Raw genomic sequence first — 16542 nt, forward strand, 5'->3', positions numbered from 1 at the left:
GTTTAAACTAATCTAGTCTAAACTCTATTTCTCTACACTAAGGGTAGTTTTGCAAAATAGTTATATACTGCCAACACTAAAGGGCCTCTGGAATGAATGCTAAGAAACAAGTCTAATTAAAACTACAACTCACTAAATAACTACATTAAGTCCCTAATAGGCTAGGTTGTTGTCTTTGAGGTATTCCAAGCAACCTCCATCAGCTTCACTGTTCTTCTGCGAGGATGTGCAGGTGGAGCCAGTTTCTGCCTCCTTGACTTAGGCAACAGCACTATTGCAAATGGAAGGTGAAGGGCAAGGCCACTCATGGAAGTGTCTGCACAACGAAACCATGTGCTGCACCATCTTCCTTTCACAGGAGCAGGAAAGCAGCTTCAGGATTGCCACGGACAAATACAACAATCACAAAGAGTTGACGTCGCAGCAATCGGCTGTGAACTTCTCCATCAGAGCTTTGTGCAGGGAATTCTTCTCAGTGTTGGAGAGCATCATCCAGAGGCGAAAGTGCAGCTGAGCATAAGCCTCCATTGCCTTTCTGTGGGCATCCGGATCTCGGGCCAGGTACTCAAAGAGGTTGAGTGGCTCAACCTTTTGCATTGCTGGCGGCAAGCTGATCTCTGCAGGAAGCTTCTCGTTGCCTAGAACAAAATGGTCCAGGTGTTTCCATTTCAGGCAGAGCTGCATGTATGCCATGATGTCCCACAGCCGCAGTGGAAATTCCTTCCTGCGCCAGTAGACCGGTGGTAAGATGTTTAACACATGCATGACCAGAGTCTTCCAGTTAGAGGTGGAAAAACCTGTGCCGCTCAACATGCATGTGAAGAGCTGCAGGTATTTCAGGTGCAACCTCTTACATGGTATCTGCCTGGCAATGTGCTGGAAGAATTTTGCCTCCGCCACAGCGAATGTCTCAGGCCATGCTGTTCTTGTGAGGATGTTGGCCTTGGCGGGCTGACTGCTCACAAGGTTACCGGAGTTGCCTTTCTGGGCCTCTAAGGGCTGGTTGACCACAAAGATGTCATAGTCCCCTTGGCACACCCCAAAAAGCATCTCCACCGACAGGGTCCTCTTGCCTCTGCTCAGCTGGAATTGGCAGGACCGGCTGCAGGGCTGAAACAACAAGTGCCATGAGTATGACTGAGGCACATGCAGCCACGAGCATCTCACCATCTGGAAGAACCAGCGGGAGGTTTTCTCCACATCCAGGTAGGAGCCGGTGCAGAGTGTCTCCAGGAGGCTGCGCTGCTGCTTCCGCCGCAGCTCCTCCTGCGAGTGGTGCAGGAGGCACAACAGCTTCTCGCCCAGCTGCTCGCTCTCACACGTGCACACCAGCTCCACACGGACGCTGAAGGTCCTTGCTGCCGTCTGCCCTGCACTGCTTGGCTCTAGGTGGAAGGTGTGCCCTGGCGGGGGATTCAGTGGGACCAGCACACGGTACACCCCATCCCACTCATGGGGGCTCCAGCCCTCAAAGGCACTGCCCACCCCAATGGCTACTCGAGGCACCGGATCAAAGCTATTGCTCACGCTGTCCACAAAGACACGCGTGAAGCTCTCCATCAGCTCAGCTGTCACTGAGCAGCCTCTCTCCAGGTCCTCCACAGGCCACTCTACACCATCCACTAAAAGGATGTCCTTCTCATTCCCAGCATCTTGGGTGTCTTCTCTGTTTTCAATTCCACCACTGGCATTTTCTTCCCTGCCACCATCACTGCCACCTTTTTCACTGGCAGCCACATTACCTTGTTCCTCTTCTTGTCTATCATTATTCTTGTTTCCCTCCACATTCACATCAGCCTGTTATTCATCCTTGTTTCTGTCATTGCCATCTTCTGCTATCACATCCTTATTTACTTCCTCAGGTGCAGGAAAACCACTATGGGCAATTTCATTCCCACATTGATTGCTATCTTCCTGCCCAGTCCAGTCTTTACTTCTTTGGTCATTGGCACATCTGCTTTCCTGCACCTTCACATCCATGTATTCTTCTGTTCCATCTACATTGTCTTCACCTTCATTTACATCAGTGTTTTTGCCTGCCTTTATAGTAACACTATTGTTTTTTTCTTCATTTCCTTCTCCTTCTTCCTTTCCAGTGTCCTTGTCTTGGTCCACCTGTACATCCTTGGTTTTTTCTTCATTTGCCTCTCTAGATCTTCTTTATTTCCAGCAACATTGCCAGGTTCTTCTTCATTTCCTTCAGTGGTAGTGTCTCCTGGCATATCCCCATCACTCTGTCCTTCTTTCTTTAAGTGATAGCCATTGTCGACATCACTGTCTTCCTTCACATCATAATTGCCACTGTTGACATCGCTGTCCTCCTTCATCTTCACATCATAATTGTCTTCAGTGGCATCATCCTTGTTGCCATCATCTGCAGCCACAGGACTGCCTTCTCTGTCATCTTCAGTGCCGCTGTTTTCTGCCTCCAGAGTCATATCTCTGTCTTCTTCACCTTCCTCTGGATCAGCGGTGTCTTCTTCCTGTTCAGTTATTCTCTCATCTCCCAAGGTCTTGCGGGAGCTCTGGTCCTTGCTGCTGCTGCTGCTGGCCTCACAGCTCCTTCTCCTGCAGCCCAGCCACAGGCCCAAGAGGAGCAGGATGCCAGCAAGAACCCAGAATGGCCACTGCTGCAGGGCACCAAAGAGCATGGCTCCCCAGCCCTCATCCTGCTGCTGCAGGGGCCCCTGCTCCAGCTCCTGCATCAGCCGGGCCATCTCACGGTCCAGCAGCTCCTGACGCTCCCGCATTCTCTGGTGCGTGGCCTCATCCAGCCCATCCCCAGCTGGCTGGGGGTACTGGATCAGGCTTTGCACAAGCACAAACAGCAGTGACAGTAAAGCCATGGTCTGCAGGAGGACACACAGGAGGGGCTCAGTGGGGCTGGAATGGAGACAGTGAGGGGCAGGAGCGGCAGGGATGTGGTGGCAGGAAGGAAAGGGCCCCCGGCAGCTGGCAAGGCTGCACCGCTGCCCCGCGCGCCCCGCGCCCCCAGCAAGGCGCTGCGCCCGGCGCTGGGCCCTGGAGACGGGGCAGCCCCGGGGACCGGCGCTCCTGTCCCAGCCCTCCTCCAGCCCCCTCTCCCCTCTGCTGTGTACTCACCGCTTGCCGAGGCTCTACTGGGGCAGCGGCACCGGCCTGGGGCCTTTTATAGTTGCCCCCATTGTGACACGGCCCCTGTGCTGTCACAGAGCCCAGAGCGCATCACAGGCCAGCCCCGCCCGCCGTCCCAGCCCGGTCATGGAACTCATCATGGCCCCGATGCAGAGAAGAAAGGAACTGAAGTCTTTTTTTGTGTTTCAGGCTCTCTTATGTAGTTTGTCTCACAGCCACACAGCACTCCCCCTACCCCAGACTGGATGTGAGACTTCAAAAGGTGATGCATGTCATCTGCATCCTGTTCTGTTCAGCGCTTGAGACAAAACACCTCAACACCTCTTTCTGCTGCTGCTGGAAGGGGCAGATGAGATGGCTTGAGCTATGCTTGTAGGAAGCTACCAAAACAGTAATAGCCTCTTCAGCTGTACACTCACTAGGCAGAGGAATTTACCTCAAGGCACATGTTGGACCTGAAGGCACATCTGGAAGTGAAAAAGCATCTTGAGAAAAAATATCTGCATTTAGTCTCAGAGGAAGAATTTGAGCCACCTCAGAGCATTTCTGTTTTGTTCTATAATTTTGGGGTTGGCGGCTTTTTTTTTTTTTCTTTTTTTTGAGGGCATAATAATTGTAATAAACACTACCAAATGTGAATTTCCCCTCTCCCTTCTTTGATGGAAGACAAGTAATGAAAAAGTGGCAATTGCTCTTTCTCTGCATCTTACTCCAACATTTGCTGTTATTAAAATTTGTATCTTCTTTTCACTAGTCCATCAGTTTGAGGTGATGTCTGCAAATGAATAATAATTTTTCTTACCACTGTATCCTCAGCTTTAAGAGGATTCTCTCCCTTTCATATTCAGATCTTTCATTTTCTGCTTTATGCATCCTTTAAAGACCAGAAGCCTTTTCCCTCTGCTTTTTAATTTACTTAGGAAAAGCACATTAATTAAACAGTTACATTTGGTTGGTTGAAGGTTGCCCATGATATTTATTTAGCTGGAGGTTTATCTGGCTGTCAGAATAACTCACTGGAGAGATCACAATTTTATAACAATGCTGGTCAACCAATGTGACCTTCAACAGGACCACCTGTGGTGAACCTTGTGAGCCCGCCTGTGGCACTCATCCCTGCCTTTTCTGGCATGATTTTATATGCTACTGCACCTCAGGCACACAGTATGTAACTTCTGTCAAGCCTTCAAGACACTAGAAGTGTGATTCTGGAAATGCTGATAAATATAAAAGATACGACTCAGAGATAGCCATGTTACCTCTTCTTCTAAGGTTTCCAGGCCTGTAAACGAGGGGGGACAGGAACAACCAGACAATCAATTTATGGAACACTGAAAAGGTCAAGATATTGTAATATGCTGTATTGCACTGAATCTATGGGATATTAAAATTCAGATGGTTCATTCCTAGAAAATATTTGCAGTTGCACAAATAGAGAAGCACAGATTTCCACCATGGTGGCAATTACACAAACAAATGGATCTACTCCAATTACAGTTCGAGACAAACATCCTTGTGTGAGCTTCTTTGGAGCTTTTATATTTGGAGTACTGAGTTGTTCCACTCAAGCAGAGGAACTTAACCTGATACCAGGGATGGAAGGCTTCTTCCCTTCTTCTTTCTCATAAACAAAATGATGAGAAAACATTAACAGTCAGATCAACCTCTGCTAACCTTTTAACTTCAGCTGTTGATATGATTAAGTCAGGAGCCTCTGTTAGACTATTTTTACCTCTTATTTTCTTTCTCTCCTTTCTGATCCTTAATTTGCACTTGACATTTCAATTGATTTGTTGGGCTAAGGAATTTTGCCACTATTAGCTTTACTTTGACAAACCTCTCTTATTTTAGCATAGAGGGTCCCAGAAATTTAGCTAGGAGCCATTTTGACATAAGGGAAAGATGAGGTTTCTGGTCTATGTGACCCTGTACATTTTACAGGCTTTTGAGGAAAAACTCCTTTTCTACAGGATGCAATTTCTAAACCTCTGGACATTGCTAGTCTAATCGATCCTAAGTGGTGCCAAACATTTTTTAAATCCTTATCAAAATCTGGACCTGCAGCTCAACTGAGGCTGCAGCAGGAACACATGGAGCAGAAAGGGTATTATATGTATCTCGCAGAAAATCGTCTTCTCAGTACATCCCTCCTCTCAGTGCTTGCTTATATTAAGCACTGAAAGTCACAGTTCTCTATACACAGCAGAACCTGACTATTTAGAAAGGAAATAATTTAGCCAGCTAACCCAGACAGAGAATTGAGGCATTACTTCAGGAGAAATGAGGAAGGTGATGTCTGTCATTAGTCTTCAGTTACAAGAAGAAATAAATCCTGTCCCAAATTAAAGCAAGAGTTGAAGACCTCTTGCATTGCGACTACAAACAAAGTTGAAAGTGTATTCTGGCAAGAGCTTCTGAATTTAAATAAAGAAATGACACAGGTCACGTGAGAACCAAAGAATGGAAACATTAATAAAGGAAGCAAAACCCTGTCCCTGTCACTCCAAGATGTCTTCTGATATCCATGGCAGAATGGTGAATTTGACAGAAACATTTATGTCTGCCAGGCAGATATCCAGTTATAGGAAAAATTTCTGTTTGTCTATGAAAACGCAGTTTTCAGTAAAAAAGATGAAAACTAATTTTGAATGTATATAAACAATACAAAATCATTCTTCAGGATATCTTTATGTATCAGGAGGCACATCTTTTATAACACTTTTATTGCTATATTTGTGAATAACTGTTTTGCAGTGCTATTTTAACTCAAATAATTAAGCTTTCCTTCTGTTTTATGTTTAAAAGTTTGGGGGTTGGGGTTTTTTGGCATTTGGAAGCAAGTCAACTGGAGAGCATTTTCTGTGCCATCTGAGGTCAAAAGTAACAGCATGGAGTCAGAGAAGGCCATTCAGCAGGCAATTTGTATCCTCAGTTGGGTATCCCTTCTGTAGAATGCAGCTGGTATAAACTATACAGGGTCTGGGGCTACAGAAACAGCAGAAATTAAGAAAGTGAATTTTCTAGAAAAGCTTGAAGTATAGAAAACTTTGAGCATGCTGTTAAAGAAGTTGTGAGTTTGGTTCAGGGGACTGCAGAGATGATCCCTTCTTCAGTCATATTTCAGTTGTTAATACAAGAGGAAATAGATCTTTTGATCACTTTTTCCTGTTAACAATCTGTTTTTAAACATTTCTTATAGATTGTTTTGCACTCATAGTATGATAAAAAACACAATTCTTGAAAAATTCAGCTACATGTGAAAATTAGATTTGGAAATAATGGTGCTTCTTTACAAGTGTTGAAGTAGTTCTCTCTTCTTTGAGTAACTCCAGCTTTAGAGCAGGTATTTGAAAGTTACTAGTGAATCATACCTATGTCCTTCACCATTCTAAACAGACATCTGCACTTTGAGCCACTTTGGAAGCCTCAGCTGTTATGTGCAGTGCCTTCTCCATAAATAGCCAAAAGTTAGGGTGCTGGAGACTCCATCTTCACTGAGAAAATCCATTCTAAAACTTGCTGAAACTATTACTATCTAATCCCCAGCTTCTAAAGGTGTTTCTTTTTATCCCCATTCATTCTTTGTACCCAGCCTGAGCTCTGGGGGTGCCAGGGGTTCTGGAGGTCCCATTTGTATTCCTAAAGCTGCCATAACCCCCTGGAGGAACTCTCCTGCAAAATTAGTTCTGCTCTCTGAGTCTATGGCTTCCACAGTCCCTTTTATTGGAATGATGTCTTTTAGAAATGCCTTAGTAAGTGATCCAGTGGTTGCTGAGCAGTCAGAATTGCTTTTGCCCCCCTGTTAGGTGAGATGGTGTCACCAGAAGATATTGAAGCCTTCCTGCTCATGGCATTTCAGTGCCAGGCTCTTACAAGCACACACAGCTGTGCTGGTTGAGCTGACCATGGGGGTAACCTGCGCTTTGTCTGATACCCTTTCCTCAATAACAGCGTGTCTTGGAACTCTTTTCCCTTCTGCTGCCCTTGAAGAGCCATCCAGAAACACATTTTCTGCCTCAGGCCAGGCAATGTCTCCTGAATCTCCCCCAGGCTGGGTCTGGAGCTGTGTCCCTTGAATGCAGTGCTGGGTTTCTTCCCAGCCCCTCTGTGGGCTGTTCAAACAGGAGGCTGGGTTAAACCCTTCCCCTGTCCTCAGTTCTGAACCCTCCTGTGCCACTGAACAAGCTTCACACTGTAATAACCGAGCACTGCTCATCCACTGCGAGGTTCTTTTGGTTATCAAAGCTTGAACTTGATGGCAGACTGGAACAGTTGGAGATCCTGTTGTCATCAGGTTTTGGTCCTGGGTCCCCGCTGAAGCTGTGGCTGCACAATTCTGCAGGCAATGAGGCCACTCTGGCCACTGGGTGAAACATTTTGGCCCAAGAATTCCTTTGGCATGGCCCTGTTTAACATTCACCTACAATTCCAATTTCTTTTCTGAGTCTGGAAGAGACAGAGCTGAGGCATCAGTATTTTTGGTTGGTCATTTTCTCAAGTTTTGCTCTCTTTCTCCTGTCCATACCACAGCATGGAGGCTGTCTGAGGTTAAAAAGTCCTACAGTGTTCTGGCTGGAACAGAGAATCCTCAATCCAGGCTGTGTAATTCCCTATTTATCCTCAAAATTGTCTCAGCTCCTTTTTGGTCCAGGGAAATGTTACTTCTGAGATTGCCCAGTGCCTCTCTGGGTCAATTCACCAGGAATCTTCAGTCCCAGTATTTCCCAAATATTTAACCTTTTTCTCCACCATTTACCATTTGTTTTTTTTTTTCCCCAACACTCAAAAGATATTTTTAGCCAGGAAATTCAGCCATTTCACTGGGGCTTTGTCTACCACTTGTTCTTGTCCTCCTCATTGGAGCCATCTGATTCCCTGACTGGCAGGATAGGAGTGCTGTAGGGAGACATCCCTGGCTCCAAAAGCACTGCCTTTAGCAGGGACTCCATACCAGGCTGTGAGCCCTTCCTTCCCTCCCCTGGAACAGGGTGTTGCTTTTAGACACCACTTGTCCTGGTTGCTTCCAAGTAATTTGGAGAGGCTCCACATCAAATTTTCCCCCTGGGGCTGCCCACACCTCTGGGTTCCCTTCAGCACAGGCCTTCCCAGACATTTGACACAAAGGTACAGCAGCAATAGCCTCTGTATCACCTTTTACAATATTACAATGCCACCATCAAATTCATTCCTAGTCAATTACAATCAGAGTAGGAAGAAAAAGAAATTAGTTTATTTCAAACCTACCCCCCACAGCTCCTAACAGTGATTGAACAAGTGATTGATACCAGTTCAGCTTTGCCATTTATTCCCTTAATAATGAAAACATTCCTTTACAATTTTCCCCCCTTAGGTGTAAGATTCCAAGTGGATGGAGAGGCCCCTGTGTCCATCAGGAGAGGCCTCCTCTGGATGCAGACCCAGCCTGAATGTTCTCCAGGGCTCCAGTGTGGTGGGTCCCCGGTGGGATGGGAGCTCAGAGAGCCCTGCCAATCCATGTCCATGCAGGGGTGGACTTGCTCCTGCTGAGGGTGCTGCTGTCTGTGCTTGCAGTGTCCTTGTGGGCTGCAGCTGGAGCCCTGACTCCTTCCCAGGGGCTGTTTGGGTGGGCTCTGCCCTGGCCAGGAGGGCAATGCCTCTGCCAGGTGCTTGTGGCCGACCCCGTCATGCCCTGGGTGCTGGGGCCCCCTTGGGCCCTGGGGTTGATCCCTCAGGGGCTGTGGGAACTCTGCCATGGCCTTTGCCTTCAGCTTGGCCTTTTGCTCATCCCTTCTTGCCTTCAGCTGCTGTGCCCTTGTGCCCAAGTGCTGCAGGGCTTCTTGTGCCACTCCTGCAGCCCCGGTCACTGCCTGTGGGTGCTCATCCTCTGAGAGCTGCTGAGCTTTCTGCAAAACCTTTCCTTTCTGCAGGGACCCAAAGCAAATCCTGAACAGCAAATCCTGATCCTTCCATGTGCACTCTGCATTTCCCAGCTGTTCCCTTGTGTTCCCCGTTGTGCTCAGGGTCCCTGCCCAGCCCGTGTGGCAGAGCCGGTGCCTGTCCTGCCGCAGTGTCCAAAGGCGGCCCCCCCGGCGGGCAGGGCCGGCAGCTCCCCGGGGCCGGGCAGCGGCCGGGGCGTCCCGCAGCCTCCTGGGGGCCGGGGGCCACTGCCGGCCCTGCCCGGGGCTGGTGGGGTCAGGCAGCGCCCGGCGCTGAGCCCCGGCTGCCCCACAGCCCCGGCCCGGCCCCGCAGCTCCCCACAGGCCCCAGCCCGTGCTCCCGGTGCCGCACCTCTGCGCCCGGTGCTGCCGCTGCCAGCGCAGAGAAACCCCTGCCATCCTGACCTCCTGCTTTTCCTCTCCTGGAAACCGGGGATGGAAAGGATCTGGATCAGCTGGAAAATGTGAGGATAATTTTTGCACCTTTAAGACTTGTTCCGAGAGCAAAGGAGGGAGAGAAGGGCAGAGTTTGTTTTCAGAAACTGCACTCACTCCTCCACATTCCTGCTCCTGGGCCAGGTTGTCTGCAGATGGACAGACAGAGGTACAGATCTCTCCTTTGCTGTTAATTAGTTTTAGCTAGCTGTGGCAGAGAAGTTCCCTGGACTGTGGCTGCTTTTCCCTTTTCTTTGGACCTGTTTAAACCTGCTCTGGCCTGAACACCCAGAAGAGCACCGGCAGCTCACACCTGTGGCCCAGCGGGCCAGGCCTGGACTGTGGCATTTCCAGCACCGGAGGGACTGATAAGAGACTGAGTGAGCTGAGCTACAACCCACGGAGGGACTTCCTGAGTTTGTCTCTCTTTTAGAGCAGCAAGAGGTTTTATTGTTTAATATTGTTTAGGTTTTATTCTTTATAAAACAGTTTTTTCCACTGTTCTCCAAGGAGATACTTTTCCCAAACTGGCTGGGGGAGGAGCCAATTGAATCTGCTTTCCAGAGGAATCCCTTTGGAGGTTCTCTCCCAAATTTGCTCTGAACCAGGACAAGGTCTTTTCCAACTTCAGGGATTCCACGATTTTGATTTCCTTTTGCCCAAGGGTGTCTTCTGCAGCCAGATGGTGGAAAAACTGGGGAAAAGACCAAGATTTTGGAGACAGTGGGTTAGAAACTCCACCAAAAAGGTTCTTCCCTCCACCCAATCACGTGGATCCTCAGCCGGCATGGACATGGAAGTCTTTTTCTTTTGGCCTTGATTTTGTTTTCATTTCTCTTTATCCCTTTAAAATATCCAATATTGAAGTAAAAATAGACATTGAACTAAGTTAGTGGATGTGGTCATGGTAGGACACAGACATGGTGGGACACGTGTAAGAATGTGCCCTCTGTTGACAGAGTAAACAAGTTAACCTTTTGTTCCCTTAAAAAGGACAAAAGGCCAGGTGTTTCTCTCCTCAATTTGGTTGAAAGACACCTCATAGGACCTTGGGGACTTCACCTCAAACTTAAGGGTAGCTAATTGGACAGGAGCAAAAAAGTCCCACCTAAGCAATTCCCTAGAAAAGAAGAGAACAAAAGAAGTTAATTGCTTTTGTGAAGTGTTTTAGCAAGAGCAAGAACCTCTTGCCCTGACTTGGCTTTTCTCTGTAAAAAGCTTTTTTATTTTTGCCTTTTATTAAAACTTTTTATTCCCAACACTGTCACATGAGCCATCCTGCTTGTTTTATGCCACCTGAGGTAGCTGAGCTATCAAGGGTATAATGCTTATCTCTGAGAGCTTATAAGACCAGGCTCAAAAAGAGAAAAAGCATTAGACATGGAGAGTGACATGGACACGCATGGACATGGAGGGGGACAGGGCCATCCCTAGGGACATGGGGAGACACAGGCATGGATGGAGACATGGGGGACAGTGACAGGGATGGAAACATGGTGGGGAGACAGCCATGGGTGAGGACATGGTGGGACATGGCCAGTGACAAGTGGGGACATGGCCATGGCCGGTGCCATGGGAGGAACTTGCAGGGGATGAGTGGGATGCTGGGTTTGAAGGAGTTGAGGGTTCCTGGGCAGGACTTGGACCTTGCTGAGGCCTTTGGGGAGCCCAGGCCGAGCGGCTCCGGTTGCGCTGGGAGAACCTGGTGGAGGTTCTGGGGCAGCTGCTCAAGGACCCCTGACCTGGAGCCCCAGCTGGGCATTGGGCTCCTGGAAGGGGATGAACGTCCTTGTCCCTGGGAGGGAAATCCCAACACCCCCAGGGTGTCGGGAACAGCTGAGGGGCCACAACAGGGAGGGGAAAGCCCACCAGAGCTGTTCTCCTCCTAAGCTACATCCTAAAAGTCCCAAAACTCAGGGATTCCTCCCAGGAAAAAGCTTCCAGGAGCTGCCTGAATTGAGGGAAAGGGGGGATGTGATCCCCAAACTGAACAGGAGGGGCCTGGATCCCCAAATCCAAGCCCAGGGGTGAGAGGTAGAGCTGGAGGCACAATGGGGAAGGGGTGGGAGAGCAGGGGAAAAGAGGATTCCAACCAGGAGAGGAATGGGACCCTCAGATTGAGTTGGGAGGGGTCTTTGGGTTGGGGGAACAATGGGAGTGGGGAGGGAAGGGTGGGGATGGGATCAAAAATGGGTGGTTCCATGGGGATCCCTTAGTGTCCCCATCGCTTGATCCCTGGAGTGATTTCCGTGAGGCTCTGGGAGGGGGGAATGGATCTGCACTGGGTGGGTCCCCAAGCCCCCTGCCCATACCTGGGGGGCTCATGGGAGGTTCCCTCTATCCAAACGCTGGTGCTGCAGCCATGGGGGAGAGGTGGGTAGGAAAGGGGGATCTGGGGTGGTCAGGGAGGAGGAGCAGTAGGAAGAGGAGAGAGAGATGAGGAGGAGGTTAGGGAAAAGAAGGAACAGGAACAGGAGGAGGAAGAGGAGGAACCGCAGCAGATCCACACGGTTTGCCTGCCCTTCTGCCGAGTCTGCAGCTCCCCTGGTCATGGCAGCATTTACTCCCCCAGATCCTGCAGGTAAGTGGGGAGGTGGAGCTCACCCCAAATCTATTGGGGAGTTTCTGGCAGTTTTTTTTGCAGGGAAAGGGATATTTGGATCTTGCATTGCCCCAAAGGTGAGACGCAGATGCCCCTTTGGAGACTTGTGAAGGGTTCCTGTAGCGATCTCTGTACTGGCTGGGGCAGTGGTAACAGTTTGGGGGGGACATTGGTTTTGGGGTTCCAATTGGCATCGGAGTGGGGAGAGCAGCAATGGCCAATCCTGGAGCTGGGGGATCCCAGCAGCCTGGAGGAGTGGGGGACTCTGGAGATGAGCAGAGTCTGGGCCCATCCAACTGTGAACAGGGTGGTGACTTCTCGAGCTGGACTTGGGCAGCAGGACCAAGGTGCTCACCCTTTGTTTTTCCCAAGCCAGGATTTGTGCATCCCAACCTTTGTGCAGGTGGAGCTGGTGGAGGCTGTGAGGAAAAGGAAGATAGCATGGAACACTGAGGCAGGTGAGGAGGAAGTCACTGCCCCTTTCCCCCTCTCCTCTGCTCCACCTATCAGCCCAACATTGCCCCTGGCTGCAGGACAGCGCTGCTGCCAACGCTGTCCTGCCAGGGACGAATTGGTGGGATCTCCTTCCCCTTCCCTCTGGCATGGAGGCAAATCCCATCCTCTCCTTGTCCACCCTCCTTCCTCTTCTCATTCTATCCTTCTTCCTTCCACATTCCTTCCTCTTCTTTTCTTTCCTTACCCCAGGCACTGAGCTGCAGACAGAGACCTGGGAGGACAAATCGCTGCTCAGAACCTCTGTTTTGAGGCTGTTTTGAGCAGCTCCACAGCATGGGAACCCAATAGGGAGGAAAAGCCCTGGAGATCCCACACAAGGAGGGGCTGCAAACCCAGCCCTGGGAGTTGTGAGGAGGTAAGAGCCCCTCTGTGCCTAGAAGGCAGCCAGAGATCCATTTGGCACTCAGAGATGGTGGAGATGACTCATGGCGGTCAGAAGCTCCACAAGCGCTTGGAATGTGGGAAGGGCTTCAGCTGGAGCTCCGGAGATCAGACCTGATCTGGCGCCAGGTGATCCAGATGGGGAATCAATCAGCCCTACAAGTGTGGGGAGTGTGGGAAGGGCTTTGGGTGGATCTCCAAGTTCATCAGCACCACAAGATTCACACCAGGGAGAGGCCCTATGAGTGTCCCAAGTGTAGGAAGTGGTTTCTGAGAAGCTCCAATCTCATCGTAATGAGCCAAGGGGTCAGCTGGAAAAGTATTTAGGATAATTGAAAACTGTGGATGAGTCAAGGGGACAGCTGGGAATATAACTGAGATAGTAGAAGATTACATATTTTAGTTAAGATTTTAAAATTAGTTAAGAAGCCAAATTGCTAGCAAAAATCACATGCCTTAGTTAAAGAGTAGCAAATATATTAGAAAAGTAAAGCTAGGAGTGACAGGGATAGATGTAGGAATTGTGAAGGAGCTGAGACCATAGAAATATCTTGCCTTAAGAATAATCAGCAGTTAGGAGACGTTACCGTGATCAGCAGATCAAAAAGTCCTGCAAACTGGCCATGGGTGAAGAGTTTACCTTGAGGAAGACAGCTTTCTTCCTCCCTTACACCCACTCCCTTATTTCAAAATCCCAAAGACCCAGTTAAGGAAACACGATTGCACAGCCGTAATGGATATTCAGCTGATTATAATACGAAGCGGGCAGGTAATGATTATGTATTATGTGTCCTTAGAAACAGCTTGGATATGTAAAACCTTTCCTGTATAAATAGAAAGCAGGAATCTGCAACTCCTTGCACATGTATTTGGAAATGATTCCACATGTGTCCAGCACTGCAATAAAATACCCTTCTTTCCAGCTTTAATTAGTTGAGGAGCCGTCTGTCCATGCTTCAGTGCATCAGTGGATTCACACACAGGAGAGGCCCTTCTGCTGCCCTGAGTGCGGGAAGGGCTTCAAGCACAGCTCCAGCCTCGTCACCCACAGGCACATCCACACCGGGGAGAGGCCCGGTGAGTGTCCTGTGTGTGGGGAGAGATTCTCCAGAAGCTCTCGCTTGACCCAACACCGAAGGAGGCACCATTAAGGGAAGCCCTGCGAGCACCCCCAGTCCCAGTGTCACCCCCTTTCCTGCCCACAGAGCTCCTGAGCCAGCGGCGGCCGCAGCCGCTCCCCATGGCCTTGCACAGGACCCCCTGTGATGGGGCAGGGAGGATTCGGGAGGATTTGGGGAGGATTTGGGAGGATTTGGGAGGATTTGGGGAGAGTTTGGGAGGATTTGGGGAGGATTCGGGAGGATTGGGGAGGATTTGGGGAGGGTTTGGGAGGATTTGGGGAGGATTTGGGGAGGATTTGGGGAGGATTTGGGAGGATTTGGGGAGGGTTTGGGAGGATTTGGGGAGGATTTGGGAGGATTCAGGAGGATTTGGGAGGATTGGGGAGGATTTGGGAGGATTTTGGAGGATTTGGGCCGTGGCGGGGCGGGTCCGGCCGGGACCGCTGGTCGCTGCGGGTCTGCCCAGCAACTGGTGAGTCATCAGCCGCGCTGTCTCTGATTGGCTGAGGGAAGGCGGGAGTAGGAAAAGGATCGGGAGAGATCCCGCCCCGAGCACCAGCACTGGCAAAACAGTCCCAGCCCGGGCACAGGGAGGGAATTTATTACCATCTGAATCACAGCAGGAGAAGGGAAAGAAATCTCTACAACACCTTCCCCCCACCCAACAGGGATCACCCAGACCAGGGGTTATCAATGATGGAGAGTCGGGGGCATCTGAGTTGGGATCAGAAGCCAATTTTATTGAGTGTACCAGGTGTTTATATAGTTTCACTTGTATGGTGCTTATATAGGGCTCTGGTTTTGGTAACAATTTCCCATTGGTTACACTTCTTTATGACATCACATGACCTGGTAACATTATTTTATCACTATGTCTCACAATATGTTTCTTGGTCACTTCTTGCCCAGGGAGACTTTCTCTGTCTGTCTCTGCCATGGTTTCTGCTCAATCAGGCAGAAGAAGAAGATATCAGGCCCCTTTATCAGTTCCACTGTACTCTCTGGTTTGTTCCCCATACCTCCCCCTATCTGTTCAAACAAAAATACATTCTTAAGTGATTTGTCTATTAATTTTTTCACACAATATAAAATACAAGGAATAAGCATAACAATACATAATATAATCCTAATACATATAAGCCTATTTTAATTAAATTTCTTATCCATCCACCAAGTCTCCAATCCCCCAGAAGCTGATCTAGCCCTGTAAGCCCTGATACCACTGGATAATCATAACCATTTTCCCAAGGGCATAAGTCTGCTAGAGGTTAAACAGGTGCTGATGTGGTGGCGAGGTCCTGTTCACAAGGGTTCTCCTCCAATGTTGATGTTCAAGGTGAATCTTCAAGTGATGCAGTCAAAGAATCTCAAAACGCCTTCACATTGTTTGCTGGAATCCACTTGGAACCATTCTCTGTGGACATGCAAGCAAAACCTCTACCCCAGCCTGGTCAGAGAGAAAGCCAGGTAAACTTTCCTAGGAATTGTTCTGGGGAGTTTTGAGAAGGCTGAGAGAAAGAATTAAAGCAATCTTGCAGCTGGTGTTTTGAACAGTTGTTTTCTTATAAGATGTTTACTAAAGGGTGTTTCCTTAATTAGCCAATCATGTGAGGTGTGTTGATTAAAGGACCAGTCAGGTCTACCGGTGTTGGAGCAGTGTATAAAAAGAAATGGGTTCCTAATAAAATTAGTATTAGTCTCCTGGAGAGAGTTAGATTTTATGTGTCGCCTGACTCTTGTTCCTGACTCAGTGGTGACACCAGGTGACATCAGGTGACCTAAGGATAAAGCCCCAATACCTTACCAGATCCTGGATCCTTCACTAAGGCAAGGGATTTTTCCTTTTGTTGCAATTGTGAATTACAATTAAAATGTCAAACAATCAGGGGTTGGGGTCCGTCAAAGATCATTTCAAGAAGTTGAACACATAAAAGGCTTTCTGCAGTCTCTCCGAAGGGTTGTCCTCTCTGGCCCCCCCTTTCTATTGTACCAGGAGACGCTTGAGGGAGCCATGAGCCCGTTCAGTGACAGATTGGCCTTTTGAGGAATGAGGAATACCTGTTTTGTGCATAATTCCCCAAAGGCAAAAAAGGTAGCAACTCAGCAGGAAGTATAAGCTGGGCCATTGCCTTTACTTCAGGTGGTATACCAAGAGTTACAAAAGCAGCAGTGAAGTTCTAGAGACATCTTTAGCCGTTTTCCCTAAACGGGCTGATGCAATGTCTTGGTTTGAAAAGACAGGAGTCTGTGTAGGAAGGCAAGACCCTCCTGTGAAATGGAAAAGGTAAACCCCCCTCCATCCGAATTACCACAATTTCAAAATTAAAAGGCTCTCAAGCAAAGATATGGGAATGGGAATAACAGTTCTTTACTAGGAAAAAAATTAAATTAAAAAAAATGCAGTTAGTACAAACAAAACTAGTGATGGAGTCAGAAACCTGACACCCTGAGGAGTCAG

General features: G+C 48.8%; 1 protein-coding gene across 1 annotated transcript; it reads right to left on the minus strand.

The window, feature by feature from the left end:
* Window positions 1-402: 402 nt before the first annotated feature.
* On the minus strand, window positions 403-3562 carry LOC144246560 (uncharacterized). Its single transcript, XM_077784470.1, is given in 4 exon segments — window positions 403-2115; window positions 2175-2547; window positions 2629-2849; window positions 3551-3562. Coding segments are annotated over 4 exon segments (2319 nt in total).
* Window positions 3563-16542: the final 12980 nt, after the last annotated feature.

The sequence above is a fragment of the Lonchura striata genome, chromosome 6, assembly GCF_046129695.1.
Source record: "Lonchura striata isolate bLonStr1 chromosome 6, bLonStr1.mat, whole genome shotgun sequence".
Taxonomy (NCBI): domain Eukaryota; kingdom Metazoa; phylum Chordata; class Aves; order Passeriformes; family Estrildidae; genus Lonchura; species Lonchura striata.